The 27,669-nt window shown below is 59.7% G+C and overlaps 1 protein-coding gene across 2 annotated transcripts; it reads right to left on the minus strand.

Annotated features, from left to right (window-relative positions):
- Nucleotides 1-1,340: 1,340 nt before the first annotated feature.
- Nucleotides 1,341-26,997, minus strand: FMNL1 (formin like 1). 2 transcript variants are annotated; one of them, XM_082860807.1, is made up of 26 exons: nt 26,789-26,997; nt 17,437-17,520; nt 15,809-15,892; nt 14,969-15,042; nt 14,532-14,615; nt 14,058-14,195; nt 12,130-12,238; nt 11,070-11,146; nt 10,767-10,860; nt 9,817-9,891; nt 9,393-9,503; nt 8,148-8,297; nt 7,554-7,655; nt 7,122-7,374; nt 6,569-6,868; nt 6,243-6,367; nt 5,375-5,577; nt 4,683-4,917; nt 4,454-4,522; nt 3,822-3,902; nt 3,603-3,732; nt 3,304-3,467; nt 2,948-3,049; nt 2,704-2,799; nt 2,313-2,433; nt 1,341-1,804 (listed from the first exon to the last, which is right to left on the minus strand). In XM_082860807.1, the coding sequence occupies exons 1-26, from the start codon at nt 26,915-26,917 to the stop codon at nt 1,701-1,703; spliced, it is 3,294 nt and encodes a 1,097-aa protein (XP_082716933.1). In that variant the 5' UTR covers nt 26,918-26,997; the 3' UTR covers nt 1,341-1,700. The 2 variants fall into 2 exon arrangements, with proteins under 2 accessions (XP_082716933.1, XP_082716932.1); XM_082860806.1 differs by having other exon boundaries at nt 15,779-15,892.
- Between the last annotated feature and the right edge of the window lie 672 nt (nt 26,998-27,669).

Below are 27,669 nucleotides of genomic sequence, written 5' to 3' on the forward strand. Positions count from 1 at the left end.
TGATCCCCAGGGCTTGCAAACGCTCTTCTTAGAGATGCTGTTTAAGCTGATGAGTCTGGGCTTTGTGCCCTTCAAGTCGGTACAGGAGGTGATGAGGTGGGCACAACTGGACCCAGCTTCAGGGCCCAAGATGGGGGGAGCAGATTCTGCCCCTGCAGGAGTCCCCAGATGTCCCTGGCCCAGAGACGGGAGCCCTGAATTCTGGGTCAGTTTCCTGGGTCCCAACTTGCCCCCAGACCAAAGTGGCTTTCTGTCCTGCTTTGGTTTCCCCACCGGTGAGATGGAGAGGACTGGGGGAGGCGCTGTCTGAGGCGGCTACCCACTTTCCTCCTTCAAGCCACTACTCCAAGAAGCAGCGGTCTCTGCGGCTGAACTCGAACTGGAAGGGCGGGTCCGGCGGCCACGGCCGCACCTCGCGCTCTCAGGCGGGCCTCGCGATCTTCCGCCAGGCAGCGCACCTTAGCGGCCTTTCCAGTGCCGAGCTGGCGTGCTCGCTGCACGGACTGCACAAAGCGGGTGCGCCCCGGTCTGGGCGGGGACCTGCGGGACTGGAGACTCTTTCTCGGGACCCGCTCTCAGAACTGGCCGCTCCTTTTCCTCCTACCGGCTTCCTCGCCCCAGGTGCGCGCAGCGCCTACTCCCAGATACCTAACCTGAACGGGCGGACGCAGTCAGAATTCCACACGCGGAACCGAGCCCCGCGCCCAGACGTCCGACTTCCCAAGTCCTACCAGCCCAGCCAACCCAAGCGCCGGCCCAACCGTGGGCGGCTCGGCCAAGGTGAAAGACGGAAGAGGCAGGGCCAGCGGGCGGGGCCGGGTCCTGCAGATAAGGGGCGGGCCGTGTGAGGGGCGGGGCAGACAGAAGGGGAGGGGCGGGGCAGGCGAAGAGCGGAAGAACTCCAAGAAATTGGGACCTGACTGGCGGAGATGCAATAAATCACTCAAGGGCGCGACTAAGGATACGGCGGGGCATAAGAAAACGAGGCCGGGGACCCAGGTAGGAGGCGGGACTGACGGAAATGGGGCGGGGCCGGCAGAAAGGTGGACTGAGGTGGCGCTAACCCTGCGTCTCTAACCCGAGCAGCAGGCTTGACCCTCTGCACGCCCCCTCCGCGCTTCCGCAGGGTTCGTGGGCCAGACGCTAGGGTATACGCGCCCTTCGAAGCTGGCTCCCTCCCCCCCAACTCTAGTGCAGAAGCAGCCCTTCTCCCCCTCTCCAGCCTGTTTGCAGAGACCTGCTATGAAGAACTTGTACAAGTAAAGCGTTTGCTGAGCGAAAACACGTTGCGCCTGGTGGGGGCGGGCACGGAGCGGACGCGGATCTTTTGCAAACGTCTTTATTAATCTTGTATAAAAATAAGGTCCACGGGGAGTCCCCGGAGTTGGGGCGGGGTGGGGGGGGTGGAGGGGGCGCGAGGTTGCACTTAATAAGTTACAGGCCAGGCTCCGGCTGAGGCTAAGTACGGCTATTGGGGGAAAAGGGGTGCTGCAAGCAGCATTTGGGGGGAGGGGCCAGAGATGCTGCCCCCAGTGGCCAGATGAGGGTGCACCCGCCTATCTGAGGTGGGCGCATGGTGTGGACCTCGGCGGAGGAGACTGCCCCGCCCAGCAGAGCTGAGGACCACCTTCCTTGAGTCCTGGCTTGCCACCCTCCCTGCACCCCCTCCCAGCCTCCCGGTCCATCTGCAGAAATAGTGGCTACAGGGAGAGGTCGGAGGTGACCTGAACGGGGGGTCCGGGGGGGCGCCGACGAGCGCTGCGACGGCCTGTGTCTGTGCGGATGTAGGGCTGGTTCCGCAGATCTGGAGGCGGAGAGGAGAGACATTTACCTTTTCAGGAGTCTGCCCAGGGTTGGGACACCACTCCAGGGCACAGGCCTCACCCCTCTAGGGACACAGGTTGTGTGCACGTGGGAGGGAGCCTGTTTGTTTATCAGACCTCCCTCCAACACAGCCCAGCCATGCATGGTCCAGGGGAGGGCAGCATGACTCAGTCCCCCCAAGGACCCCCAGGGCTGTGGGCAGCCACTGGGATCAGAGGCCAGGCCGCTGGGTACCTGGGGGCTAGAGGGGGATCTCCTCTCCCAGGCTGGCCTCACAGAGGAGCCTGGACGTCCTCTTGCCGGTGCGAGCAGTGAAGGGCACCGTCTTGAGCACTGAGGGTTGGAAGGGAGGAGGGGAGAGAAAGGGAAAAGGAAAAAAAGAAAAGTAGCAAAGAGGCAGTGAGGCAGCCAGACCCCCAGGGTTGGGCGGCAGATGGAGGACAGCATAGGACAGACCAAGGACGGGACAGGCCCCACCAAGTCCTCACCTGTGATGATATCTTCAATGGCCCCATCACGGTCACCCTCGTAGATGAGTGGCTCCTTCTGCTGCTTCCGTTTCAGCTCAGAGATGAGGTCCATCTGTTGCCGCCGGATCTTGGGTGGGGACTGGGAAGCAGGGTGAGGGTATATAGCTCCAACTCCAGGATCCCCTTCCCCCACTGTGCCACTAAACCCTAGACCATCTGCCTGGTCCCCCATGGTAAGAGGAGCTGGCTTGAGGAAAAGGAACCCATTTCCACCCCAGGCTACTGGGGCATCCTAGCCTTGGGCAGAGTCAGTCCATAAAAATAAGGGTGTGCAGGAGGGCCAGATCTTTGGGGTGAGGATACCAAGCATCACTGGATCCCAGTACCCAGCGCAGGGGCAGCTGCCTACCTTGGGTGCGGGGGGCTCCCCTTTTTCTGGGGTGTCGGTGCCCGCCTCCTGGGTAGCTGCTGCTTTCTTCCACTGTTCCACCTCCTGCTCGGCTCTCTGAGGGGCCAAGGCAGGTCTGCATAAGGGGAGTCCTCCCTTCCCTATCCCGCCCCCCAGCAGAAATAACCCCTACCACTCCCACTGCCCAGGTGGAGAGGCTGCAATGCCCTGCAGGGGTCCCAGCCTGCCCACCAAACACACATACCTTATAGGCTTTGATGAAGCGACTAAAGAGGGAAAAGAACGTGGAGGGGGACGTGGTCTTGGGGTTCTCTCCGAAGTACTCCACCACAGACTCGTAGGCTTCCTGCGGGCACAGCCTGTCAGCCCCACCAGCACAGACCTCTCGGAGCCTGACCACTGCTCTGTACCCCCTTAAGACACTGGCCACTTCATCTCTCCTCCTCCAGGCAGATGGATGCTCCCTCCTGCCCCATCCCCCCAAGGCGTCCCTGCTGTGGTCACAGCGCTCCAAGCCTTGGCTACACAACCCCACCTAGGTAGTCCTTCACCCCCCACCCCAGCTTCCCCACCTCCCGGGCCGGGTCAGCCCCAGCCCACCTGAGCCGTCTTGCTGTCTGCCAGCAGCTTATCCATGATGGGCGAGTTGGCCCTCAGGAACTCCTTGAGCACTGCGCAGTCATCCTGCCGCACAAACTCCCGCTGGGTTAACTCCAGGCCTCGCTGCAGGGAGCGCACGTCGGCCAGCACGCTGTCCAGGGACACTGAGTGGGAGGTGGGGCAGTAGAGAAGCAGGGACTCAGAGAGGCAGCATTCCCGTCCAGTTACCTCCTGTGGTCCCATTGCTTTCTCCCAACCTGTATCCGTCCCCAGGGCTGAGCCCCTCCCCCCACCCATACCTGAGCCTGCCTTGTCCAGAAAGTGCAGGTCACTGTGGAAACCTGTGAGCTGTGGGTACTTCTCAGCAATGACCTTCACCAGGTAGTGCAGCAGCGTCTGCTTGCGGTCAGTCGACTTCATCTCCAGCAGCTGCAGGGAGGACCTTCTGTAAGCCCCAGGCCACCAGCCATCCCCCAGCCCCCGGGGCCAGGGGGCCCCTCCTTGCCCCGCCCCCTCACCGCATCCAGACTCTGGAGCCGGAAGCCATAGGCTGCCCCACGCCTGCTGCTGTTCATGTAGTTGCCGAAAGCCAGGACGATCTGCAAGAGGCGGGGTGGGGGTGGCGGGGAGAGCTCAGCCAGGTGCTGGGGCTGAGGAAACCCCCTGACGTGTAAATTGCACAAAGAGAAAAGGTGGTAAAGAGCAAGCCCTGCACTCAGCGCCCACCGAACTCCTGCGTGGATGCCTCAGGTCCATGACGCACGCATATGAGTGTCTGACACATGTGCACAGCCAACACCATGGCACACCCAATTTTGTCACCTGTCACCTTACCCCAAACTGTGCTGCCAACACCTCCTCCAAGGCTGTGGGGTCACCGTCCCCCTCACAGCCATATCTGTTGGCTCCCCGACAACATGATGCTCTGCTAATGAACCCTCAGGCAGGGTGTGAGGTGCGCTGTGGTAACACGGCCCCCATCCCCACCTTAGCTTTGCCCTTCTGAGCCTGGATGTTAGAAGTGGGAACCTTACAGTTGTTGCATCCCAGGGACTTAGGGCAGGGCCTGGGTCTCCCTCTCACACAACCCAGAACAGGCAAGGCATCATGGGTTGGCCCCGCCTCCTAGACCCTCGCCCTAGGCTCTCACCTCCAGGATCTGGCGGAGTTTGTCCGAGGACTTGATGGACATTGAGGCTGCAATGATGGCATTCAGTTGCTGGGGGTGGGATGGGGGAGGCATGGTAAGTTGGGGCGAGAGTGGGGGGAAGCCTATAGGAGGCTCAAGTACTCCCAGATGCCCTCTTGGAGACCAGGCTGCAAGCTGCCTCCTCCCCAATCCCAGCCCAGGCCGCATCGCCCTGCCAGCCCGCGCACACCGGCATGAGCAGCTGGGCAGTGTCTGGGAAGTTGCCCAGGAAGGTGAGCGTGTTCATGCGCTCGGGCAGGCGGGGGATGCGGCTGAAGCGCAGCATGAAACGGTCCTCCTCTGACAGCTCCTCTATGGGTCGCTGCTCCCGCTCGAAACGGGCAATGAGGCTATGTTCATACTCTGTGGGCAGGAAACGGGTCAGCAACTCCAGGAAGTCCAGGCCAAGGGTCTGTAGGTCGTACCTGTGAGGGGAGGGGCCGGTATCACTCCACACTCACCAGTTCTTGAGAGCAGGACCACTCCTACCCCCTTACTTGATTGAATAAATGAACTTAACTATTTGCTATTGCCAACAGCTTCAGGGAATAAGAGGTAACAGTCAAGGGATGCTGGGACCTAGGAAGCCCGGCGTCCCAATCATACATCAGTGGCGGCGTCCAAGCTGGAAATGCTTGGGCCTCAGTGTAAGGAGGCAAGAAGGCAAAAGGAACATCTCCATCCGGGCACGGACTCACAGTATGACCTCAGTTTTCTTAACCTGAAAATGGGAACACAGTTCCCTGCCCTACTCTCCGACCAGCATTGGTATGAAACTTGATGGACTCTGTTCCATAGTTGGGGCTCTTTTACTACCTGCCTAACAACCCCGGCCTAGCAGAGGGGCTGCGCTACCTCTAAGCCTGGGGCAGAAGTACTCACGTCTCGATGGCCTGGCAGATGCGGTCCGCCCCCAGGTTGCCCTTGCGCAGGGTGATGGCCAGGTTCTTGGCCCGGTTGGCCTCGATGAGCGTGGCTTTGCCGGGGGCCTTCTGGGGTGCCTTACTCTTGAGGGTGCTAAGGTCTACACTGGGGCCTTGGGACTTTGTCTTAAACTGCTGCTCAAAGTCACTCATGTCCAGCTCCTGAGGGTGCAGAAAGAGGAGGTGGGGCTGGGCGGGGCCGGGGGCTGGTGCGTTCCTGGCTGAGCGCCGTGCTTGGTGCTAGAGCCATCTCTCCAGCCCTGACCAGGCCACCAGCAGAGAAAGAAACCAGTACGCAGCCTGACCATGCACCTTGATGGGGGATACAGGCGAAGCACATGGAGCACCAAGGAGGGGCAGGAACAGCACCCCATCCAGGGGACCCAGACTCCAAGCCGCTTCAGCTGAAGCAAGAGCCAAATTGGCCAGGGTTAAAAAGAGGAAAGGGAAGGGCATTCCAGGCAGAGGAACAGCATGAACAATGGCCTGGAGGCAACAGAACACAACCCTTTTGGAAAACTGAAAGTGTAATTAGAAGGGCTGAGGCCCTGGTTGTCTGTGGGAAGGTGGTGGGAGAGGGGCCTGAAAGCAGGAGAGAGGCCAGACTTAGGGGAGGGATGAGCCCCTCTGCAGGCATGGAGGGAAAGCCTCCAAGGGAGTCAGGACACACTGCCTACGAGAGGCACTAGTCCAGTTTAGCTTGACCCCCATTCTTGGGCCTCCATAAAATGGGATAGAGGAGGTGACCACCCCCAGTGCCCAGCATGATCCAGGCAGGTCCCCCCCTTCTCTGGTGCCCACACTGGCAGCAAGGCAGGACCACTCACCTGCAGCACCTTCTCGTCATTGAGCTCAGTGAAGACAGTGCCTGTGATCTGATTGGGTTTCAGGGCCACCCAGTTTAAGAGGGGCATTCTGAACTTGGTCTGGATGGGTTTCTTGGCCATCATTCCTGGGACAGAGAGGGAGTGATCACTGGGGCAGTAGTGGGTGCCATGGCTGGAAGGAACCGGGGCCCAGGCCCAGTGAGGACACACAGAGCAGACTGGAGGCAGTAGGAGGCCCACAGACAGAGGGTCCTGGAGGATACTGAAGCCAGAGTACCCCCCACCGCACCCCCGCCTCGTCCCCATGCCCTGGGCAGTCTACTCACCCGGGCCCATCTCTGAGCCAGGCCCTCCAAGAGCAGCAGAGGGACCTCCCGCAGGCGGTGGAGGCGGTGGAGGCACCGAACCGTCAGCGCCCGGAGGCAGCGGTGGCGGCGGGGGTGGGGGCGGCTGGTCTCCCGGCAGCGGCGGCGGGGGCGGGGGCTCCGGACTGCCTGGGAGGGGCGGGGCCGGTGGGGGCGCCAGGGGCGTGGCATCCTGCTGGGAGGGGAGACCAGGTGGTGGGGGCGGCAGCGGCGGCGGCGGGGTTGCTGCTCCGGGAACCGGCTCTGCTGCAGGTGGGAGTGCTGAGCCCAGCGAGAACCGAGGAGGGGGCGGGGAGAAGGGCGTGTCAATTTCTTAGGTTGAGGGGTCATGTCTCCGCCTCCCCGCCCTACACATGCGCACTGGGCTCATTGCGACCCACCCGCACCTGCCTGAGCCACGCCCACAATCCAAACCTACCCCTCCCACCTCTCCCCGCCTGAGATGTCCCCAGGCTCCTCATGCACGTCCCGGTTCTGCCATTCCTTCCCCACCCGGCTTGAAGCCCCTGCACACCTGGGCTGGGGGAGCCGATGGGCACCCTCGGAGTCGGGGCATCGCTGCCGCTTAGAGTTGCCACAGCAACCGGGAGGATCTCGATGGAGACGGCATCCCCGGGCCCCCTCAGGATACGGATCAACCCCTTTTCCTCCAGCTCCTCCACCTTCAGCTCTAGCGCTGAGGGCCGCGCCGGGGCAGGGGCAGGCACTTTCTCAGGCTCAGAGGGACGTCTGGAGGTGCCCATGGGGGTCGATTCGCTGAAGCGCTCCTGCGAGCCGCCGGTGGGGGGTTAGTAACCACCGGCAAGCCTGGCACAGAGCCCCCATTTTCTTGCCGGGGTGGAGGGAGGTGTCAAGCCTAGAAGCCCCAAATGGTCTGTTCTTGGAAGTCCGTCCCACCCCTGGCCCGGCCCACCCACCCCCCAACCCCCCGTCCCCCCAACCTCACCCGCAGGGTCTCCAACTCCTTTCGGGTCTGGCTTAGCTGCTTTTCCAGTTCTGCTATCTTGGCCATGGATTCGTTCTCCGCGTCCCGAAGCCGCTCTGTCAGCTGTGGCACCAGCACATGGTGAGCTCCCACCCGCAGCCGGGCATTGGCATGGGCACCGAGGGGGCGGCACCAGGCATGCCTGCCTGGAGGGCTAGGGGAGGCTTCTGGATGGGCTTAGCCCTGGGGTGCCGCGGGGCAGCCGAGCCTGGCACTTGAACCCAAGCAGGTGAGGTACTGAGAGCACTGAAGTGCTCTCAGGAGGGGAAACCAAGGCACCACCGATGAGGGAGGGAGCTGGCAGGGGCCCCAGGCACCCAATTCCACCCAAACCAGGGCCTGGGGTCCGAGCACCTGGAGAAGAGGAGACCTGCCTTCCTCAGAGGTCCAGCCCAGTGGAGGAGCTCAATGAATATTCATTCATGGAGAAAGGCACCCAAAGGATTCAGGTGAAACTCAGGGGCCCCCAGCTCACACCTAGAACCAGTGGCTGATATCCGTGTGGGGCTCTGTGGGCCTACTCTGTGCTGGGCCAAGTTCAGGAGCAGCTCTCACCAGGGCCACCTGCTCCTGCAGCTCCTCCACGTGCTCCAGCACAGCATTCTTGGTCTCAGTGTCCTCCAGCAGCGCACCCACATCAAAAACATTGTCCAAGTAGGCCTGAATCTGCACCTGCAGCTTGTCACTCTCCGTGAGCCGAAGCCTCTGTCCCCAGACGGAAGGCTCAGGTTGAGGCCTGGTGTGAGGGATCTTTCCAGTGCCCCCATCACCACCAGAGCCCAGACAAAGGGGCCTGAGCCCTAGCCCACTTCTGTTTCTTTATTTTTTATTGAGATATAATTCATATACCATAAAATTCACTATTTTAAAGCGTACAATTCAGTAGTTTTTAGTATATTCACAAGGTTGTGCAAACCATCACCACTATCTAATTTCAGAACATTTTCATCACCCCAAAAAGAAACCCTGTACCTGTTAGCAGTCACTCCCCATCCTCTCCTCTCCCAGCCCCTGGCAACCACCAATCTTTCTGTCTCTACGGACTTACCTATTCCGGACATTTCATATAAAGGAAGCGTACAATATATGGCCTCTGTGTCTGGCTTCTTTCACTGAGCATAATAGCGTAATATTTTCAAGGCCCATCCACGTTCTACCCTGTATCACTACTTTGCTCCTTTTCGTGGCTGAATAATATTCCATTGAATGGACATATCACCCTAGCCTGCTTTTCACCTTTTGTGGATCCTGGCTTTCAAAAATCCAGTCCCGAAGGCCCTGCTCCTCTGGGACGCCTCACAAAGAAATCAGAAGAAAGCTACAACTTCTCTGCTCAGGCTGAGCCACGAAGTACCAAGCCCCTCTGCCCATCTTCCCCAGAGCGAGGAACTCCCCCACGACCCAGCCCCATACGGCATGAGCCAGCTCCTGCTCTGGCCCAGTGTCTCTGTGCTCCCCAGTGTAGGCCTATCTGAGTCTGGTGCTCCCAGAGCCAGACCGAGGGCCACCTAGAGCCCGTTCTAGCACCTGCGACAACAGCTCCATGGTCTGAGTGCCTATTTTGCGGCAGGCACTGTACAGTTACAGTCTTTATTACTTCTACGATTCTCCTATCTTACAGATGGGAAAAGTGAGGCTTAGCGAGAAGAGACCTATCTAAGGTCACACGAGCTAGGAAGTGGCAGAGCCGGGATTGGAACCTTGAACCCAGGTCTGCCTGACCCTGGCATCTGTGCTAACCACTGAGCCATCCTCTGCAGCAAGCAAGTGGTTAAGTCCTGGGGGGAGTGCAGGGCTCACCTCCAAGTACAGGTCCAGGCCCAGGTGGGTGAACTCATATTGCAGGAAGACGCGGAAGTTCATGTTCTCCACCGAATGTACCACAATGTTGATGAATTGCATGCAGGCCACCTGGGAGGCGGGGCAGTGAGCAGGTCTGTGATCCTCTTGGTGGGGGGTTCTCAGTGACTTCCACCCCCCCCCAGTTTAACCCCAAGTCCCCCACCCTTGCCACATTTCTCACCCCACTGATCCAGCTTTGTCCCACCCATATCTCTCCCACGTACCCTCCTCCCAGCCTCCCCCTCACTGACATCCGCCCCTCCCCCACCAACCACTCAGTCCTCATATCTGCAGGAGCTGAGCCCAGATCCCAGATACCCAGGCTCCTAACTGCTCCTGGCACCCTAGGGTGACCTGGCCCAGGCTGGGCTCCTGAGCTCACCATGAAGTCAATGTTGCTGTCCTCGTTCCGGAAATATTCCATCAGCTTTTCAAAGCGGTGCTGCTCCCCACATACCTGGGTAGGAGGAATGGCTGTCACTGAGGTCCCAGTGACACACCTCCTAAGCTATCTTCCAGCTGCCCCCTTTATGCCTCTGTGAGCGCCTCTCAAGTTAAATCTAAGTTGGGCCATGTCACTCTTCTGCTCAAAACCTCAATTCCCTCTTGATCTCTCACAGCCCTCCCCAACACTGACCCATTCTGGCCACACTGGCGTCCTGGCACATTCCTACCTCAGGGCCTTTGCACCTGCTGTTCCACCTGCCTGATGTGCTCTTACTCAAGACAGCCACCACATCAATCCCTCACTTCCCTCACAACTTTTCTCAAATCTTACCTTCTCAATGAGGCTTCCTAACCACCCGGCAACCAGTTCCCCCTCCCCTGACAGCTTCCCTGACTTTTTTCCCCAGAGCATTTACGATTTCTTCATAGACTGTGTAATTTGCTTATTTATTATACCACTGATTATCTGTCTTCTATTGCCTTCTTTGTTTCTTTTGTTCACTAATGTATCCCCAGTGCCCACTCTGTGCCTGACACATAGTAGCCCCTTGACGAATATTCATTAAAGGAATGCATTGATCCTGTGCTGCCTTATGCATCATATTCTCATGCAGCTACTTCTTGCGAGCCTGTTAACCAGAGTCAGCAACTCCGAGATGTGTGGATCAAGGCCAGTTTGGGCAGAGGTTCAGCAGCTCCCCATAGCTGTCCCTGTCGCCCCAGGCAGTGCCCCTGCGTGACCCTGTACCTTCCCTTCAGATGAGGAAACTCCCCAAATACCCACCCAGCGTCCCTAGCTGTCCCCAGCAGAAGCCACAATTGGCAGCAACAGGGCTCCAAGCAACACTAGAGGGCAAGTACATGCTTGGGTGGGGGCTCCATTACCTCCTTGAAGTTGTCAAAGGCGGAAAGGATGATATCGTGTCCTCCCCGAACCAGGCACACTGCCGCCAGCAGCTCCAGCACCAGAGCCTTGGTTCTGGGGAGAGAAGGGGCAGGCTGTCCCTTGCGAACAGGCAGGCCCCACAGCAAAGGCAGATGTGGGCCTGGCTGGGGGGGAGGACAGGGGAGCTGACGGGGTGGGAATGAGCCCGGGTAGTGGTCCTGAGAACTGAGGGGACAGAGCAGGCCGGGGTGGCGCAGGAGGAGAAACTGGCCAGGGAGAAAGGCAAGGGGCCTGGGAGTCACCTCGGGTTCTTGTTGTTGAGGCTCAGAGCAATCTCATTGACACAGGCGGGGTGGTTCATGACGAGGCTGAAGCCAGACTGGGGAGAAAGGAGAGGTCAGCTCCTCCAGGCAGACCGCCAGGGTTCTTCTTTTTTTTTTTTTTTTTTTTTTTTTTTGGCTACGTGAACCCAGGGCCCCCGGCAGTGAGAGCGTGGATTCCTAACCACTGGACCACCAGGGAATTCCCAGGAAGTTCTTTATATCCAACCACGACCTCCTGGGTGGCAGCCAAAGCCTGGTCCCTCTTTTTAAATACCTTTGTCTGGGACTTCCCTGGTGGCGCAGTGGTTAAGAATCCGCCTGCCAAGGCAGGGGACACGGGTGTGATCCTCAGTCCGGGAAGATCCCACATGCCGCAGAGCAACTAAGCCAGTGCGCCACAACTACTGAGCCTGAGCTCTAGAGCCCACGAGCCACAACTACTGAAGCCCACGCACCTAGAACCCGTGCTCCACAGCAAGAGAAACCACCGCAGTGAGAAGCCCACGCGCTGCGACGAAGAGTAGCCCCACTCGCCACAACTAGAGAAAGCCCGCACGCAGCACCAAAGACCCAACACAGCCAATAATTAATTAATTAATTAATTTAAAAATAATAATAAATAAATAAATGCTGTTGCTCAAAAGCCAGTGTCAAGACTCAGTACCTTGGACAAAGTGAGTCCTTTAAGGCCAGCTGAGTGAGGGAGGAACGGCTTCACCAATCACCCCTCCAAATGAAATAACCCACAGGCTGCTCTCCTGGTGTGCAGCCTTTCTTAGTGGGGTGCCTAAGTCCCCACGTGAGGCATAGCCATGCCCCCCGCCATGTCCAGGGTATTCTAAGGGACCTGACCAGGAAGGTGCAGAAATCTGGGCTTCCCCTCAAGACTCATCAGCCTCAAGACCTTGAGCTAACAGCCCAGATCCCCAGGGTTCTCCAGTGGGGACAGGGTGGGGGACAGTGGGTCCCAGAACCTCGGCAGCTTAGGCAGCCCCGAGGGAGGACAGTCAGTGTCAATGCCCCGGGCCCGTTGACCAACCTGGTAGTTCATGATGGCACGCAGACACATGATGCAGATGTGGACGTCATCCTTCTGGCTGATGATGCGGGAATTCCTCAGGGCCTTCCTGCTATGGGCCGGGGTCAGCCTGGGCAGGTGGGGAGGAGGCAGCAGGGGTCAGAGTCCCAAACCCAGCTTCCTATTCCCCCCACCACTCAGATGGCCACTGGAGTAAGAGGGGGCACATCTGGAAACGTCTGCTTCCCGTCCACCCAACCAGAGAGGACAGCTGAGGGCCGGAAGTCTTCCTCAGTTCTTAGGCCTGGGGCCTGGCATTTCCGGGGGGGAGATGAAGAGGCGGGGGTCAGGGAAGCAAAGACCCCCTAACAGCGACTTGGTATTAAAAAGAGTTGCTGGGGCTTCCCTGGTGGCGCAGTGGTTGAGAGTCCGCCTGCCGATGCAGGGGACACGGGTTCATGCCCCGGTCCGGGAGGATACCACATGCCGCGGAGCGGCTGGGCCCGTGGGCCATGGCCGCTGAGCCTGCGCGTCCGGAGCCAGTGCTCCGCAAAGGGAGAGGCCACAACAGTGAGAGGCCCGAATACGGCAAAAAAAAAAAGTTGCTGTGTTGTGGGGATGGAGAGCTTATAGAGGGAAAAGACCGCCAAAGCTTGTGAACGGCCATGAAAATACTCTCCACAAGGTGGCGCTCACAGCCACGTGAGTTTACCTTGCATCTTGACAATTCAGACAGCCATGGGTCAAATCCCAGCTCACTGATCACTAGGCATGCATGTTACTTAATCTCCCCGGGCCTCAGTTTCCTCTTTTGTAAAATAGGAATGGTAATAACAGTACCTTCCTGATAGGGTTGTTGGGACTATGAAATGAGCTTAGAACAGCGCCTGGCACATAGTAAGTGCTCTATGAATGGTTTTGCTGATTTTTCGCTAAAAGAAACATGATTTTTTCCATTGTCGCAGAACCACCAGTCAATACTGGAAGGCCCCACTCCTCGCTCTTCCTGCCACATCTCCCTTTTCCCGTCATTGCTCAAATGTGCCTCTGACTCTTTGCTTGTGCTGTTCCTTCTGCCTGGAATGCCCTTCCCTGTTCCCACCACTGCTTCTAAAGCCTGTATCCATCTGCAAGACACAGTTCCAGTGTCATCTCTTCTGGGAAGCCTTCCTGATGCCCCAGGCAGTGGCCACCTCCCTACTCAGAGTTCCCAGTCATACTTCCATGACAACCTGTCACACACCGTCTCCTACTAGATGGAAGGCTCCCAAGGGCAGGGTAATCTGTCACCTGAGAATCTACCACCATGCCTGGTACATAGTAAATGCTAAAAAAAATGTTTGTTGAATGAATGAATGAATGAACAAAGAAATAGATTGTGAGAGTTTAGAACTTAAGATGAAGTTGGTTTCCTAGACCCAGAGTGGGAAGGAAGGTACCTGGGGTCCACATGAGGCTCCAGGGCCATCTCCTTCCCTCTCCCCACCTCCCAGCAGGATGTCATAAGTTAGGGTGGGCTGACGTACCCGAAGCAGCTGAATCCAGGGGTGTCACCTGAGTTGAACACCTCACCCAACCCCACCACCACCCTGGAAGCTGACCAGGCATGCACCTGCCCCTAGGTGGCTACGTACCGGGGAGAAGGGGGGCATCTGGAGTCCGCATGGGAGAAAACAGGGGGTTAGATGATACAAAAGGGGTCCCACCGACCCTGAAACCACCCCTCTTATCTCAGATCCCACTGAGGTTCCAGCCTCTAGGTGCACTCCAGAGGCTTCTTAACACACACATTTCCCGAGCCCTGGGTGAGGCCCTTACTCTGATCCCCGATGCCAGGCTACCCCTCTCACCACCCCCAGGGCCCTGGTGGAGCGGGCTGGGTACAGCCGTCCAGGGGTGAATTCTCCATTCACCCCGCCACCTGCCACCCCGCCAGGGGGCCCACATACTTGATGGTCAGGTGGCGGCTCTTGGGCTGTGGCAGCAAGGATGAGGGCGGGCCCTTGCTGAGATCTTCCACGGACTGCTCCAGCGGCTTGCTCTTCTCGGAGCCCGGGGCCCCATTGTCTGTGCTCTCCATGTAGTACCTGTGGGGGTTAGACTGGGGATGGAGGCCAACACTGCAGGGCACCTCAGAGGGGCTGGGGGGAACCCAGGGAGAGACAGAGCTGCAGGAGAGACTGGGGGCGGGTGGAGGAGGCTGTGTTCTTGGCTCTGTGCTGGGCCTAGCAGGTCCCAGCTGGCCACCGCAGGCCACCTCCCTCCCCGTCCACGGCAGGCCGTCAGGAAGGGGCCTTGCTCAAGCCAACTGCAGGGCTCCAGGGTGGACCCAGGCTAAGTTGCCTGGAAGCGGCCCGAGGAGTGGGCGAGGCACAGGAAGGCACGGACTCTGGGGGTGGGCACAAGGGCAGGGCCAGGCTTACGTGACAGAGCACTGCACGAAGGCCAGGTACTCGAGCAGCACATCCAGGCCACGGTTCTCCTCGTTGAGGAACTCCTGCACCCACCTGCAGGGCACAGGGCTCCCTGAGTGCCGCCCAGGAAGGAGGTCCTGCCCAGTGTTGGCACAGAACGGGCACAGCAAGGGCCCCTGGGCTGCCCTTTCCCAGGAAGACAACAGCCTTGCAAGACCCAGTGACGCCAGGCGATGATGGTAGAGGCCTCGGGCAGGACCCACGGCCCAGCCATGCCTCAAGGGGCAGGCAGAGGGTGGGCAAGAGAGGACACCCAGCCTGGAGGGGGTCCATAGGCACAGCCTCTGGGGGGGATGGGGGGACAAAAAGGGGAACCCAGGGGCTGCCTGCTGCCAGAGCTCTCCCCCTCCCCCGATCTCCCCAGGGAAATCTGAGCCCTTGCTCACCCAATGTGGTTGGTCCTCAGGGAGGTCTCCAACTCCCGTAGCACCTGGGTGGACTCCTGGACTCTCCTCTTAAACTGGGAGCCAAGAACAGGGGAGTCTGGTGGGTGGAGCGCAGGCCTCAGCCCACAGTGCCTGCCCACCCCGACAGCTGGCCTTTCACACTCGGCAGTCTAGACCACCTCCACACACCTGCCCAGCGGAATAAGCATACTCAGGCCCCACATACGCCCCCCATACAGACACACAGGGTGCGCACCACGGCCACGCACAGACACGAAAGAGGCACACACGTCTCTAGACACAGACACACAACGCGCGCGCGCACACACACACACCCATATATGAGGACAAAGGGTACACACACACGTGCATATCCATACACAAGTACAGTGGGTACACAGACATAAGACACTCACATATCCACACACAGACACATGGGGTACACACACACACACACACACACACACCCCCTATACAAAGACTCAAGGATACACATACATCCATATGTGGACACAAAAGGATGTACATAATACACACACGCACATCCATGCCTGGGCACACAGTGTGCACACGTGCACACACACTACACAAGTACACACAAGTGTACACATCTGAGTACAAATAGAAGCTGCAGAGGAACCCGTGAAAGCGCACGCCCAGGGCACGCTCAGTCCCCTGTGAAAACGCACACACACGCGTCCACGCACCCACAGAAGCCTGCAGAAAAGTCTATACACACAGTTACTCCAGCTGCCCAGAGCTTGGAAAGTGCAGGGGGAAAGGGACAGAGAAAAAGCGGGCAACATATACCCCTAAGTTGGACATCCAATCTGCTGCTACCTTGCGGCTGACCCCACCGATTTCCAGGTAGCTCTTCAGCTTCTGGATATAGGCTTCAGGGGGGTTCTTGACCTGAAACCGCTCCTGCGGAGATGGAATAGGATGTACAAGGGGCAAATGGCCAACCCTTGTCCCAGAGTCCCTTTGTCAGCTCCGACCCAAGGTCCCAGGCTGCCTTAAGACCCCCCTGAATACCAAAGGCATAAACCCAAACATTCGGCCTGCCACTTGAAAAGACCCCAGTCCCCGGCCAGGCCATTCCTTGGTCTATGGCCACAGGCCTAGAACAGCCTGGATGGAGTGTGGAGGGGTCAGTCCTACTATACACCCCACCCTGGAGGGGGAGACTCAGGCAGGCCAGTGAGTGGCACCCTCCCAGCCCTGTGCCCTCCCTGGGCCACATCCCAGCCCAGGAGGAAGAACACTCTGGAAGGGCCTTATGAAGCGCCCAGCTCCTAGCAGGATGGGGGCCCCTCCCGCAGGGCTCCGCCCCAGTCGTGGTGTTCACCTGTGTGTGTGAGTGAGCATGCGCGAGCACGTGACCTGTGCTCCTTAATTCTTAATTAATCCTTAATTCCCCCACCCCATCCAGGGCTCCAGGAGCCACTCACACAAGAGGCAGGGGCCCCACTAGAGGGCCTCCACCCAAAGGAGCTCCCACCCTTCTCAGTCCAGACCCCTCAGATATGCCCAGCCACCCCCCTCAACCTCCCACTTCTCCCAGGCCTCTGTGAGCTCAACCTGAGATGCCAGGCCAAAGGGGCAGGGACCCCTACCCCAGCCCCAAAGCCTCCGGAGGCAGCTCCCCACCCTCTCCCCATAGCCCTGCCCTCACCCCCCAGACTCCCGCCCTGCCAGCTCATCCCATCCTGGTCCACTAGCAGAAGCCGAAGGCCCAGCCCTGGCTCCCAGGATAGGCTCCCTGCTCCCCAAATCCCCACCCCCAGCCTCCAGGGCCACAGGCCCGCCTCCCTCCCTCTCTGAATCACTGTGGCAGCCAGGCCCCTCCCTGCCACAGCAGGCGTCCTCCCTGCTACCTCAGACAGCAGCCCCACAGCTGAAGGGGCCGGGGCGACCAAGAGAGCCACGAAGGTGGCAAGTCCAGGCAGCGACTGAGAACCGGGAGCGGGGCCTCTAGTCCCTGCTCTGCCACTCGGGAGCTGGCTGACTTGGGGAACAGCTCCTCTGGATCCAAGGTCAAAGGAGGACAGGAATTCCTGACCCTCCTCCCCACCTCCCATGGGGTGGAATGAAGATGTCCAGCCCTAGGGCTGGCCCTCTCTTCCCCAGCCCAGAGCTGGAGGGTGGACAGAGCCTGCCCCGGGAAGCTCAGCAAGGAGGATGGGGACACGGCCCTGGCTGCCCCGGCCAGTACCCTGGACCAGCCCCCGTCAGCTCTTCACAGGGCAGACCCAGCCCTGCTCGTGACTCATAAGGTCCCTGCGGAGGCCCAGGCCCAACACAGGGGGATTCCAGAGTCCTGCACATGCCCTCAGCACCCTCCCCAGATGTTACGCTGGCCTCTGGGCAGGGTCTTGGCCCTGCGGCAGCGTGGCAGTGTCCCCTCTCCTGCCAGCCCCAGCCTGGCCAGGACAGGGCACCTGATGACGGAATGGGCCTGTGCCCACCTGGTCACAGATGAGCTCCCACTTCTTCTCGTTGTCATACTGGCTCAGCAGCTGGACCTTGTCCGGGGGCAAGTTCATGCAGTTCTGGGGAGAAAGACGACAAGATAAAGATGCTGAGTCTGGGGCCCTAACCCGAGGGGGAGAGGACCATGGGCATTGTCGGGGGACCCACTAGAGGCCAGCTCCCTAGTAGGCCTGTCATTCACATGAGTCCCGTCACCGCCTCACCCCCGGAAATAAGTAGCATTAGACAACGAGAACACTGAGGCCCAGAGATGGAGCACCCTTCCGAAGGCCCAACAGCTAGAAAGTGACACTGGGATTTGAATCCAAATCTGCCTGACGCCAGGGCCTGGGCTCCGTCACCCCTAAATCGCCCCCCCCCCAGCACAACTGGCACAGAGGCAGGAGCGTGGGTTCGCAGCCTAACTTCCTGGGACCTCAGGCACCTCTGGGCTCGTTTCCCCACATGTGATAAGGGGGTACCATCTCTTCTCCCATCTGCATGGGAAGCTAACAGGGACTCGTCTCTGGCCAGGCCCAAGTGTGGCCAGGCGTGGACTGTGCCCCGTTCCCACATGCCACCAAACAACACGTGTACATGGTCCCAGCCCAGGGCACCAGTGTCTCACAAACACCACAAAGCCTCTGCAAGGACAGCAGCCAGCAGCCCCCGGCCCTCTCCAGCCCCCTCCCACTTGGTCACTTTGGGACAGACCGAGGGAGATGAGGTCAGATGGGCAGGGAGTTCCAAGCAGGTGCATGGTGGCTGCAGGGCCCAGGTGGATTCCAGGGGAAGGTCACCCAGTTACAGGAACCAGGGAGAGCAGCCAGCACGCTGGGTCTGTGGTGCTGGTGGCCCAGGCTGGGACTCCCCTAGAGAGCTAAGAAAGGTCAGCACTGCTCTGCCTGGGTCCTCCTCCCCCAGCCACAGATGACAAGGGTACAATGTGCCTGCCGAACTTCTCCCCACAGGACAGGCTTAGTGTCTCTCCTGGTGCTACGGAATCACCAGGTGCCACCAGCGCTAGGAGCTCCCTGGACCCCCAGGACTTGGCGTGTCTCCCTAAAAGAACCAGCAGATGATGCCCGTTCACCCCGATTCAGTAAACCCCAGGTTTATTGAGGGTCTACTATATGTCAGGCTCCAAAAGACAGTTCTGGCCCTCGAGGAGCTTAGTCTGTACTGGGGATGCGGGAGCCCCAGGGAGCCCCAACCCAGGGTAGAAGAGGCCCCTGTCACCAGCTCTGATGGCTCAGACTACACATCCTCCGTCACATGGCCCTGAGAGGAGGCCACAGCTGGAGCAGAGAAGGGGCCACACCCACCCAAGGCTTCTCAGCCAGCTTCCCCTCCCCGGTGCTAAGCCTAATTCGGGGTCTCTGGCCAGACCTCACCCCGAAAATCACTGCCTTAGGTCGGCCCCAGACAACAGGAAGCTTGGTACCCTCTGCCCCGGTTGCCCAAGCTTTCCTGCCAGGGCCCCACTTGAGAGGTGAAACTGCCCATCCACCAGGCCCTCCCGCCCCGGGCCAGCTGGGCATGGCAATACGTCATTCCTCTCCCCCGTTGCGAAAGTGAGCCCAGATTGAGGAAACCGCCTGTGGTCTCATCGGCTGCCCTCCCCCAACGTGCCAGCAGCCAGGACAGCTCCTGCCCCATGGGAGGGACTGCCCAGGAAGGGGCTCTGGAGCCCAGAGAAGGATGTACCTGGCCAGGGAGGCCTCCCTGGGGCCATTCTCTGTCTCTGTCTCTCTCTCTCCCTGGTCCCTCCAGATCCATCCCCACCCTACAGAGACCCAGCGTGGGGCAGGGCCGAGGTGGGGGTGGGGGCCAAGACTGAGGGGGGTGGAGGAAGCAGAGAGAGAAGGCACGCGATGCCAGCGCGGCCAGCACGGAGGAGGAGGTGAGGGGGGGGAAGGAGGGCGCAAAGGAGTGAGGGGGAGGGCTCAGCAGCTGGGCCTTAGAGGGGATCGCTGCTTCCTGACTGGGTCCTTCTGGGCTCTCACCCACCCTGGGGACTTGCTGGCTCCAGGAATGGCCCCAGTGGCGCTTCTAGAGACAGCAACTAATCATCATAATGACTCCAACGACTGTGGTGCCAGCTTTGCCCGAAGGCTTACCAGCCCTGCTCACACATGGCAGCCTTCCACCCTCACCACCATTACTGGCACTGCTATTAGTCCCATCCCACAGGTGCAGCACAGATTAGTCCAGTCACCTGCCCAAGGTCACGAACCCAGTAAGAGGGGAGCCAGGCTGACTTTGAGCCCTGAGCCAACCCAGAACCAGCGCCCAGGTCCACTCCCCCAGTTCAGCCCGCGGTTATTACTGGGGAGGGGGAGGTCTCTGCTGGGCCAGCACCCCGTCCCAGCAGTGGTGGAGGGCCGGGCACCCCTTTGCCCCTTCCCCACCTGGGCCTCCTCAGGCCCCCGGGCCTACATGCCAGCCTGCCAGACGGGCTAAATTTAGGCTCGGAAATCAGAAATAGCTCTGACAGCGCTGAGCACTAATTAGCAGCTGTTCCTCGGCTGTGCCCACAGAGGAGACGGGTACCCGAGGAAGCAGGAGAGGGACCAGCAATGCCACTCACTCAGAGTGGGGTGAGGCCATCCTGGAAACAGTGACAGACCCCCAGACTCAGGGCCCTTAGCAAGGAGGCAGGGGACTGGGAGACTGGGGACTGGGAGACAAGCAGAAGGTTGGCTGATGGCCCTCAGATGGGACAGGGAAGGACCAGGAAGTCCAGGTGTGCGTGGCGGGGGGTTGGGGGGGGCGTGTGCGGGGGGGGCGGGAACACCCGCCTCCTGTGGGGGGGGGGGCGGCTGTGATGTGGAGGAACCCAAGCGGGATTCAGGGGACCCAGGCTCTGGGCCCACCTAGCCTGACTGCTTCTTTGTCTCCTTGAGCCTCAACTTCCTCCTCCATAAAATGGGCACACTTCCCTCCTACCTCAGACTCACGGGGCTCCCGGGAACCCTTCAGTGAGAAGCTGTGTGGGGTTTTTTTGTTCGTTTGTTTTTGTTTTTTTTAACATCTTTATTGGAGTATAATTGCTTTACAATGGTGTGTTAGCTTCTGCTATATAACAAAGTGAATCAGCTATACATATGCATATATCCCCATATCTCCTCCCTCTTGCATCTCCCTCCCACCCTCCCTATCCTATGCCTCTAGGTGGACACAAACCACCAAGCTGATCTCCCTGTGCTGTGCGGCTGCTTCCCACTAGCTATCTACCTTACGTTTGGTAGTGTATATAAGTCCATGCCACTCTCTCACTTCGTCCCAGCTTACCCTTCCCCCTCCCTGTGTACTCAAGTCCATTCTCTATGTCTGCGTTTTTATTCCTGTCCTGCCGCTAGGTTAGAAGCTGTGTTTTGACGTAATAATACTCTTCAGGGACGTACCACTATGAAGAGGCATGTCACAGGTTGGGGGGGGTCAGGGGAGTCCACTGAAGACCCCAAGGTGAGGGCTGTGTGGCGGACAGAAGTTGGTGAAAACATTCGGAGAAGCGGACCTGTCTCCAAGGCTTGGCCAAAAATGAACTGAGCCTCCAGCTTCCACCCGCTGCTGCCCTTCACACTTTTCGAAGAGGGAGATAGGGTTCACCTCTCAGGGTGTGGCCAAGAGAAGGAGCTGTTTCCCTGCTCCTCCTATTAGAATGGGTGGGGATCATTCCCCTGCTTCCCTGCCCCCTCTCTGTGTGTCAGAAGGGCCTCCAGCCCTGCACACCCAAGGCCAGCCCCTTGCAAGCCGCCCCCCATCCCGACACTGACATGTGGGCAGGTGTCCCTGGAGACTGAAGGGGCTCCAGCTACATGTGGACACAGTCACACCCTCCAGTTTCACTTTTAGTTTGAGCTGAGGCTACGTCCCAACCCACCCGCCCACCCTCTCCCTAGGAAGCCCAGCCCTTCAAGCCCCAGGATGCCCTTGAACTTAGGCACCAGCCCGTCTCAGACCAGCCCCACAGGCATTCCACAGCCTGATGGATCCAGAAGCCAGCCCTGTCCCCCGGCCCCACTTCCCCATCCATCTCCCCTGCCCACCTCTACATGGCTTCAAGCTTGGTTTTAGAGCTCTCAGGGCATCTCCAAAAACAATCAGCGTTATCCTCTTTTAAAAACTCTGGTATATGGATTTTCTAGGGCTCTTATAAGCAATCCCAGGCTTAGAGGAGGGTGTGGGGTAACCCGGCCCTAGGGTGCTAAGAACCCCAAAAAGTTAACAGCTTCTCCCGTCAGGGTTGAAGGGTCCCCATGGCAGGAACAAGGGCAAGCAGGGTAGGAGTCAGGGCAGCAGGCACTGCCCTTATAATCCAGGCTGGTAGGAGAATAACGACAGTAACAATAATTAATATTCCCCCAAACATTCAATCCGTGCTAGATGTCATGATAAGGGCTTTACATCTATTAACTCATTTAAATCTCAACAACAAGCCTACACAGTAGACACTATTATAATCCCCTTGCCACAAATGGGAAACTGAGGCACAGAGCCATTAAGCTGCTTGCCCAAGGTGACCTAGCTGGCAAGCTGGTAAGAAGACTCAGTTTCCTCGGAAGAAGGAGCGCTCAGAGCAATGAGAAACATGGGTCCCGGGCTCCCAGGGGTCTTCTGCAGACAGCCTGGCCCCCGCGCCTGTCTGAGGAACCAGGAACAGCCGGCCCCATTTCCTGCCACCCAGCACCCTACATTTCCTGTTGTTGCCCACACTGAGCTCTTACTCACTGGGGAACCCCCCCTCACCAGCACACCCTCTCTCTGAGGGAAGTGGAGGCCTCCCCACCCCTCCCCATGTGCACACGGCTACCGTTAGTGCCACCGCTGCCCCACCCTCCAGGAGAGGTGGGCCCTCCCTCTCGTGGTTTCCGGCCACCAGGCAGTTTTCATCTAGGCCCCTCTGTGGCCTACGTGCTTGATGGCAGGGAGGGCAGCCTGACGTGGGACTGCTGAAGACTAAAGACGGCACCCTTGGTTGGTCTTGGAAACGGAGGTGGGGGGAGGGAAGAGGCAGGGTCTGGGCTCCTTCACCTCGAAGGGCCCCAAGATGAAGAGGACCAGATCAGCCTCAACATCATCCTGTCCTCACAGTGGACAGTGTTTCCTGAGCACTTGTTCTGTGTCAGGCACTGTGCTAAGCGCTCTATTTAATCCCCTCAACTCTAGTTAATCCCTTCAACAATCCTAGCAGGCTGGCATATACCCTTTTCTTTTTGGGGGGCTGCACTGCACGGCCCGCAGGATCTTAATTCCCCAACCAGGGATGGAACCTACGCCCCCTGCATTGGAAGTGTGGAGTGTTAACCACTGGACCGCCAGGGAAGTCCCTGGCATATACCATTTTTATTGTCTTTTTACACGGGAGGAAAACTGAAGCTCGGAGAAGGTGGGTAACTCGTTCAAGGTCACACAGGTAGTAAGTGGCAAAGACAAAACTCAACTGCCAAACTTCATGACCCCAAAGCCCGGGAAGCTACTCAGCCTCTCCTGTGAGTGACCCCTGCCCGTCTCAGAGGCAGGGAGGGCTGAGCCACCTCCCAGGGCTCCGTGTTCCCAGGAAAACTTCAGAGGTGGCCCCAAGAGCAGCCCCACCTGTTCCTGCCCGTCTCCCCCAGCTCTTTGCCAACTGGTCCCAGATGTCACTGTGAGTCATGCTACCACATCCCTGTGTTTCCAGGGGCAGCACGTGCCAGCGCTGCCTGCTGGGAATGGCACCCCACGGCCTCTGCCCAGCCCAGCCTCTGACACGGGGCCACAGCCCCACTGGGATCCTCCACGTGAGGCCCCAGAGATGGGAGGCACGGGGCCTAAGCGACCCACAGCTCCATCTGCCCCACCCCAGAGGAGGGAGCTGCCTGAGCGGGCAGTGCCTCGGTCACAGTCTACAGAATGGAGACGCCCACCTCTGCCCCTCACCCCCAGTCCCAGCCCCAGCGGGGAAGGAGCCCCCCGAAGAGCAGGACTCGCAGCACCCGCGCCCTGCCGGGGACTGCCCTGACCTCCCCACGCAGCCTGGGCACACGCTAAGGGCACCCCAGGCCGCCAGGCCCCATCAGGCAAATTCCTCTCCTCTTGAATGGCGGCATCACTTGGCCTCAAGCACATCACGGCGCCTTCCCTTGATCCCTTTGCCCCTGAGTTACAGGCGCCTCCCTGCCCAGACACATCAGGGGTGTCCTAGGCCAGGCCGTAAGCCTGGCAGTTCTAACAGGCCTGGAAGGAGTGCCCTGCCACCCCAAACCCTGACCCCTGCAGGGGAAGGCCTGAAGAGGCTGGAAGACGCCCAGCGCTCAGCGTGGCGTAGGAGAGGCGAGAGCACGGAGCTCGGTGCGCAGGTTTTCCCACCATCGCGGCAGGCAGCCGTCACTCCTCCACTGTTGCTAAGGCAGCAGGTGGAAACCCTGGATCAACCTGCTCTTCCTCCGCACCACCATTTAAGCAAGGGCACCCCTCTCTCTCAGAGCCTCCCCAGAAAAGTAGCTCGCACCACCCATTCCTGCATGGGAAAAAGGCTGCCCAGGGGGAAAGGGAGAACAGCACCCTCGTCTCCTGTCTGGCAGTGGGCCTCGGTCGGGATACCCCTAACCCATAAGAGGAGTTCCACAGCCAGAAGCCAAGGAGTGGTTTTAGATTTCAGGATCCTACCACCCACCAGGGATGAAAGGGCTGAGCTCCAGTGAAAGGAAGAGGTTCCCTGGGGCCATGTGACTAGATCCCAAGGGGAGGGCTGTGCTTCCCCCTTCCAGACTGGGGGATCCCTGGGGGTGGGAGGCCCACCACTCAGCAGTCTGAGGCTCTTTTCCTTTTATTAATTTTTTTTCCTAAGGATTTTATATTTATTTATTTATTTGGCTGCGTTGGGTCTTCGTTGCTGCGCACGGGCTTTCTCTAGTTGTGGCGAGCGGGAGCTACCCTTTTTTCTTTCATTGCGGTGCGCGGGCTTCTCATTGTGGTGGCTTCTCTTGCTGCAGAGCACGGGCTCTAGGCGCTCGGGCTTCAGTAGCTCTGGCTCGCGGGCTCTAGAGTGCAGGCTCAGTAGTTGTGGCGCACGGACTTAGCTGCGCGGCATGTGGGATCTTCCTGGACCAGGGCTCGAACCCGTGTCCCCTGCATTGGCAGGCGGATTCTTAACCACTGCGCCACCAGGGAAGCCCTCTTCTTTAGACATTCACTGAGGACAGGGCTCAGCTCTGACCCAGGAGGCAGTGCTCAGATGGAGGCTCTCCCTGTAATCCCCGTCACTGGGACTATAGTTTTAGCCAAATCTGCATCCACCCCCCACCTCCCCACCCCCACCCCCCGCCAGCCTCAGGCAGGGGCCAAGGGTATAGTCCCAGGGCACGGTGGTGAGGAGTGCGGAACGAGGTTCTTAGCCAAGTGACCTTGGGTTGGGTGCCTTCTGTGAGTACAAGACATGGGACAGGCTGACCCATCACCGGGAAGAAGGGGGAGGTGTAAACACACTGGGGCTCCTTGGGGAGGGGGGCGGTGAACCCCAGTGGGTGCTGCTGCCCTAGATTTCTACCTAGCCACCACCGCTTTCTCCACCAGGACACCTTCGGACCCCTCTCTGGGCCTTCACCCTCCACACCCCGGTTCTCAGGGACTCCCAGCGGCACTTAGTGTCAGACCCAGCCAATCGGAGCTAAGGCCAAAACACACGCAAGCGCGGCAGTCAAGCCCTACACAGGCATCAGAACCTCACCGCTTGACTTTTGGATTTTCCGGTGGTCTGAATTACTCACCCAGCTCCTCCCCCTTAGGTGTGTGTAACAGAACGGACTGGGACCTGGACTTCACCCTGAGAGCCCATCCCCCCCGTCCATAGACACACACTTAGGGGGAAAGTCAGGCTGGCCAAGGTCCAGGGATCCACCACCAACTCAGGCTCCCCAGATGGCCCCCAGAAACCGTCTTTCTCATTCTTCCCCCTCCCCCTTCTGCTCCGCTCAACTCAGCTTTGTGAAGACATGGATTTGGGGAAAGGGAAGCAGGTGGAGAGGTGGGGTATTTGGGGACTAGCCTGATGTGAGGTGTCCCTCAGTGTCCCTCCCTCTCCCCGAATCAAACAAGGTGCCTTCACGGGGACAGCTCAGACCCCGCCCCACCCTACAGCTCCTTCAAATCCCTCCCAGCCTTTCTCCTGGGAGGGGGCATCAGACAAGACTTCCTGGAACTGGGAGGAGGGGCCACACAGGGGATCTGGCAAGTAGGGCCTCAAGGCAGGCCAGGGGAGGGGAAATGATGTCAAGGAGGTGGAGAAGACGAAGAATCAACAGGGCCACCAGCCTGCATGGCTCTGCTGCCTGCGTCTACCTCGGGCCCCCACCCTCAGACCTGCAGTGCTAGCCTGCTCGGACTTGGAAGTGCCTCTGGGGAAAAGCACGGCCTTATTTGCCTGTCACCCAGGGTCTGGCAAGGGAGCTGACAGCAGACAGGCCACCAGGCAATTAGTTAGGGAAGGAGCCTGGGACAGGGTTGAGATAGGGAGAGGGAAGTGAGAATGAGTGGCCATTTCCCCTCCCTTCTTCTACCAGGTCTTAGAGAACCTGGCTTTGCTCTGGAGCCCCTACCCACCAAACCCATCCCAACTGCCTCCAGGCTCAGTGGATGGCTTCCTCCCCGGTGGGCTAGTCCCCAAGCCCCCCAATCCCCTGGAGCAGGTGACAGTGAGGGAGAGGGGCTTCCAGACTTTTGCTCCACCCCAAGCCAGAGTGACCAACCCATCCTGACCCCGCCCTTCCTAACCTTCATCCCTCCAGTGGGTGTGAGGGGACGCACAAGATAAGGACCCACAGACAAGCTCTCCCGGACATGCAGTGAGGGAGAAACACAGACACCCCCAACTGCATGATCTGACAACCCAGCTCCCAGCAGCTCAGGCACCAGCGGATCAGGACCAAACACCTCTACTCAGTTTCCAGCTCCTAGGAAGTTAAAATATAACCCCTTATGTCTTTGACCCTGAGACACAAGTAGATGCTATTGCACCCTGTGGCTGGGCCTGCATGCAGTGGGGAAGGGGGTGCTCCGGGACACCCCCCCCACCCGCGTGCTGCGCTCCCAACTTCCTCACAGGACATTTTTGTTTAGACCTTTAGACCCAGAAGCGCTGTGGGAGGGGGTATCTTGGGGAGGGAGACTGGACAGTTGCAGAAGAAAGTTTTGGGGGAAGAGTGCTAAGTCACTCTTTAAGAAACCACTGTCACTCCCACCCCCTGGAGGGGCCGCCACCAAGCCGCCGGAGATCTCCAAGCGGTACCTGAGCCCCCGGGGGCGGGGACGCGTGGCGAGCCCCTGCCGCCCCCCGCCCGCGCCCCGCGCACAGCGGGCCACACTCACCAGGACCCGGTTAAACCTCTCCTCCAGCTCTCCGGCCGCGGGCATCGGCTGCTTGGGCGCCGCGGGATGCTTGGGGGACAGCGCTGCGGGGCTCGCGGGCTGCTCCGCGCTGCCGGCCGCGTTGCCCATGGTGGTCCCCACCCAGTCGGCCAGGCGCCTCCAGCCTCGGAAATCCAGCTTTCCCGGGGAGGGCGGATGAGGCTCCCGGCCTGGGGGGCGAGGAGGGCAGCGGCTCTCGGCGGCGGCGGGGGCTCGGCGACGCGGGCGCTCGGCTCAGCGGCGCGCAAGGGCCGGGGCGCGGCGTCCCATCGGGGCGGCCCCGTCCGAGGAGTCGGGCGGCGAGCTGCGGGGTCGGCGGAGGAAGTCAGGCTGCAGGCCGCCGGGGCCAGAGGGCTGGGCCGGGGGCAGGAAGCTGCGGCACGGGCTCCCCCCTCGGCGATCTTCTAACTTCTGCTGTCGCTCCCTGTGCGCGCAAACCGCATTTCGCCTCCGCCGCCGCTACGCACCCAGCCCCAGGGGGGCGGGCTGGAGGGAGGGGGAGGGCGCCGGGCGCCTGCCGGGGGTCGGCCGCAGCCATGGCGTGACGGAGAGGGGGCTACCGACCCGCTTCACCTGCCGCAGAGGGGGCGGCCGGCGCCGCTTCACCTGCCGCAGCGGGAGCAACCGAGGCGAGGCAGAGGCGGCGGCGCGCTCGGCCGCGCCTCGGGGTCCTAGAACCGCAGGCTCCCGCTCGCTAGGAGCCGGGCGACTGGCGGGGTCTGGGTGAAGGGGGTCACGGCCTGGGGGACCGAGGGGGCAATCATCGGAGTCGAGGACTGCCACCACTTATGAGAGTGGCTTGGAGACCCATGACGGTGCGGCGTTGGGGCGCAAGGGCTGCG

Source organism: Leucopleurus acutus (assembly GCF_964270905.1).
Source record: "Leucopleurus acutus genome assembly, chromosome: 19".
NCBI classification, from domain to species: Eukaryota; Metazoa; Chordata; class Mammalia; order Artiodactyla; family Delphinidae; genus Leucopleurus; species Leucopleurus acutus.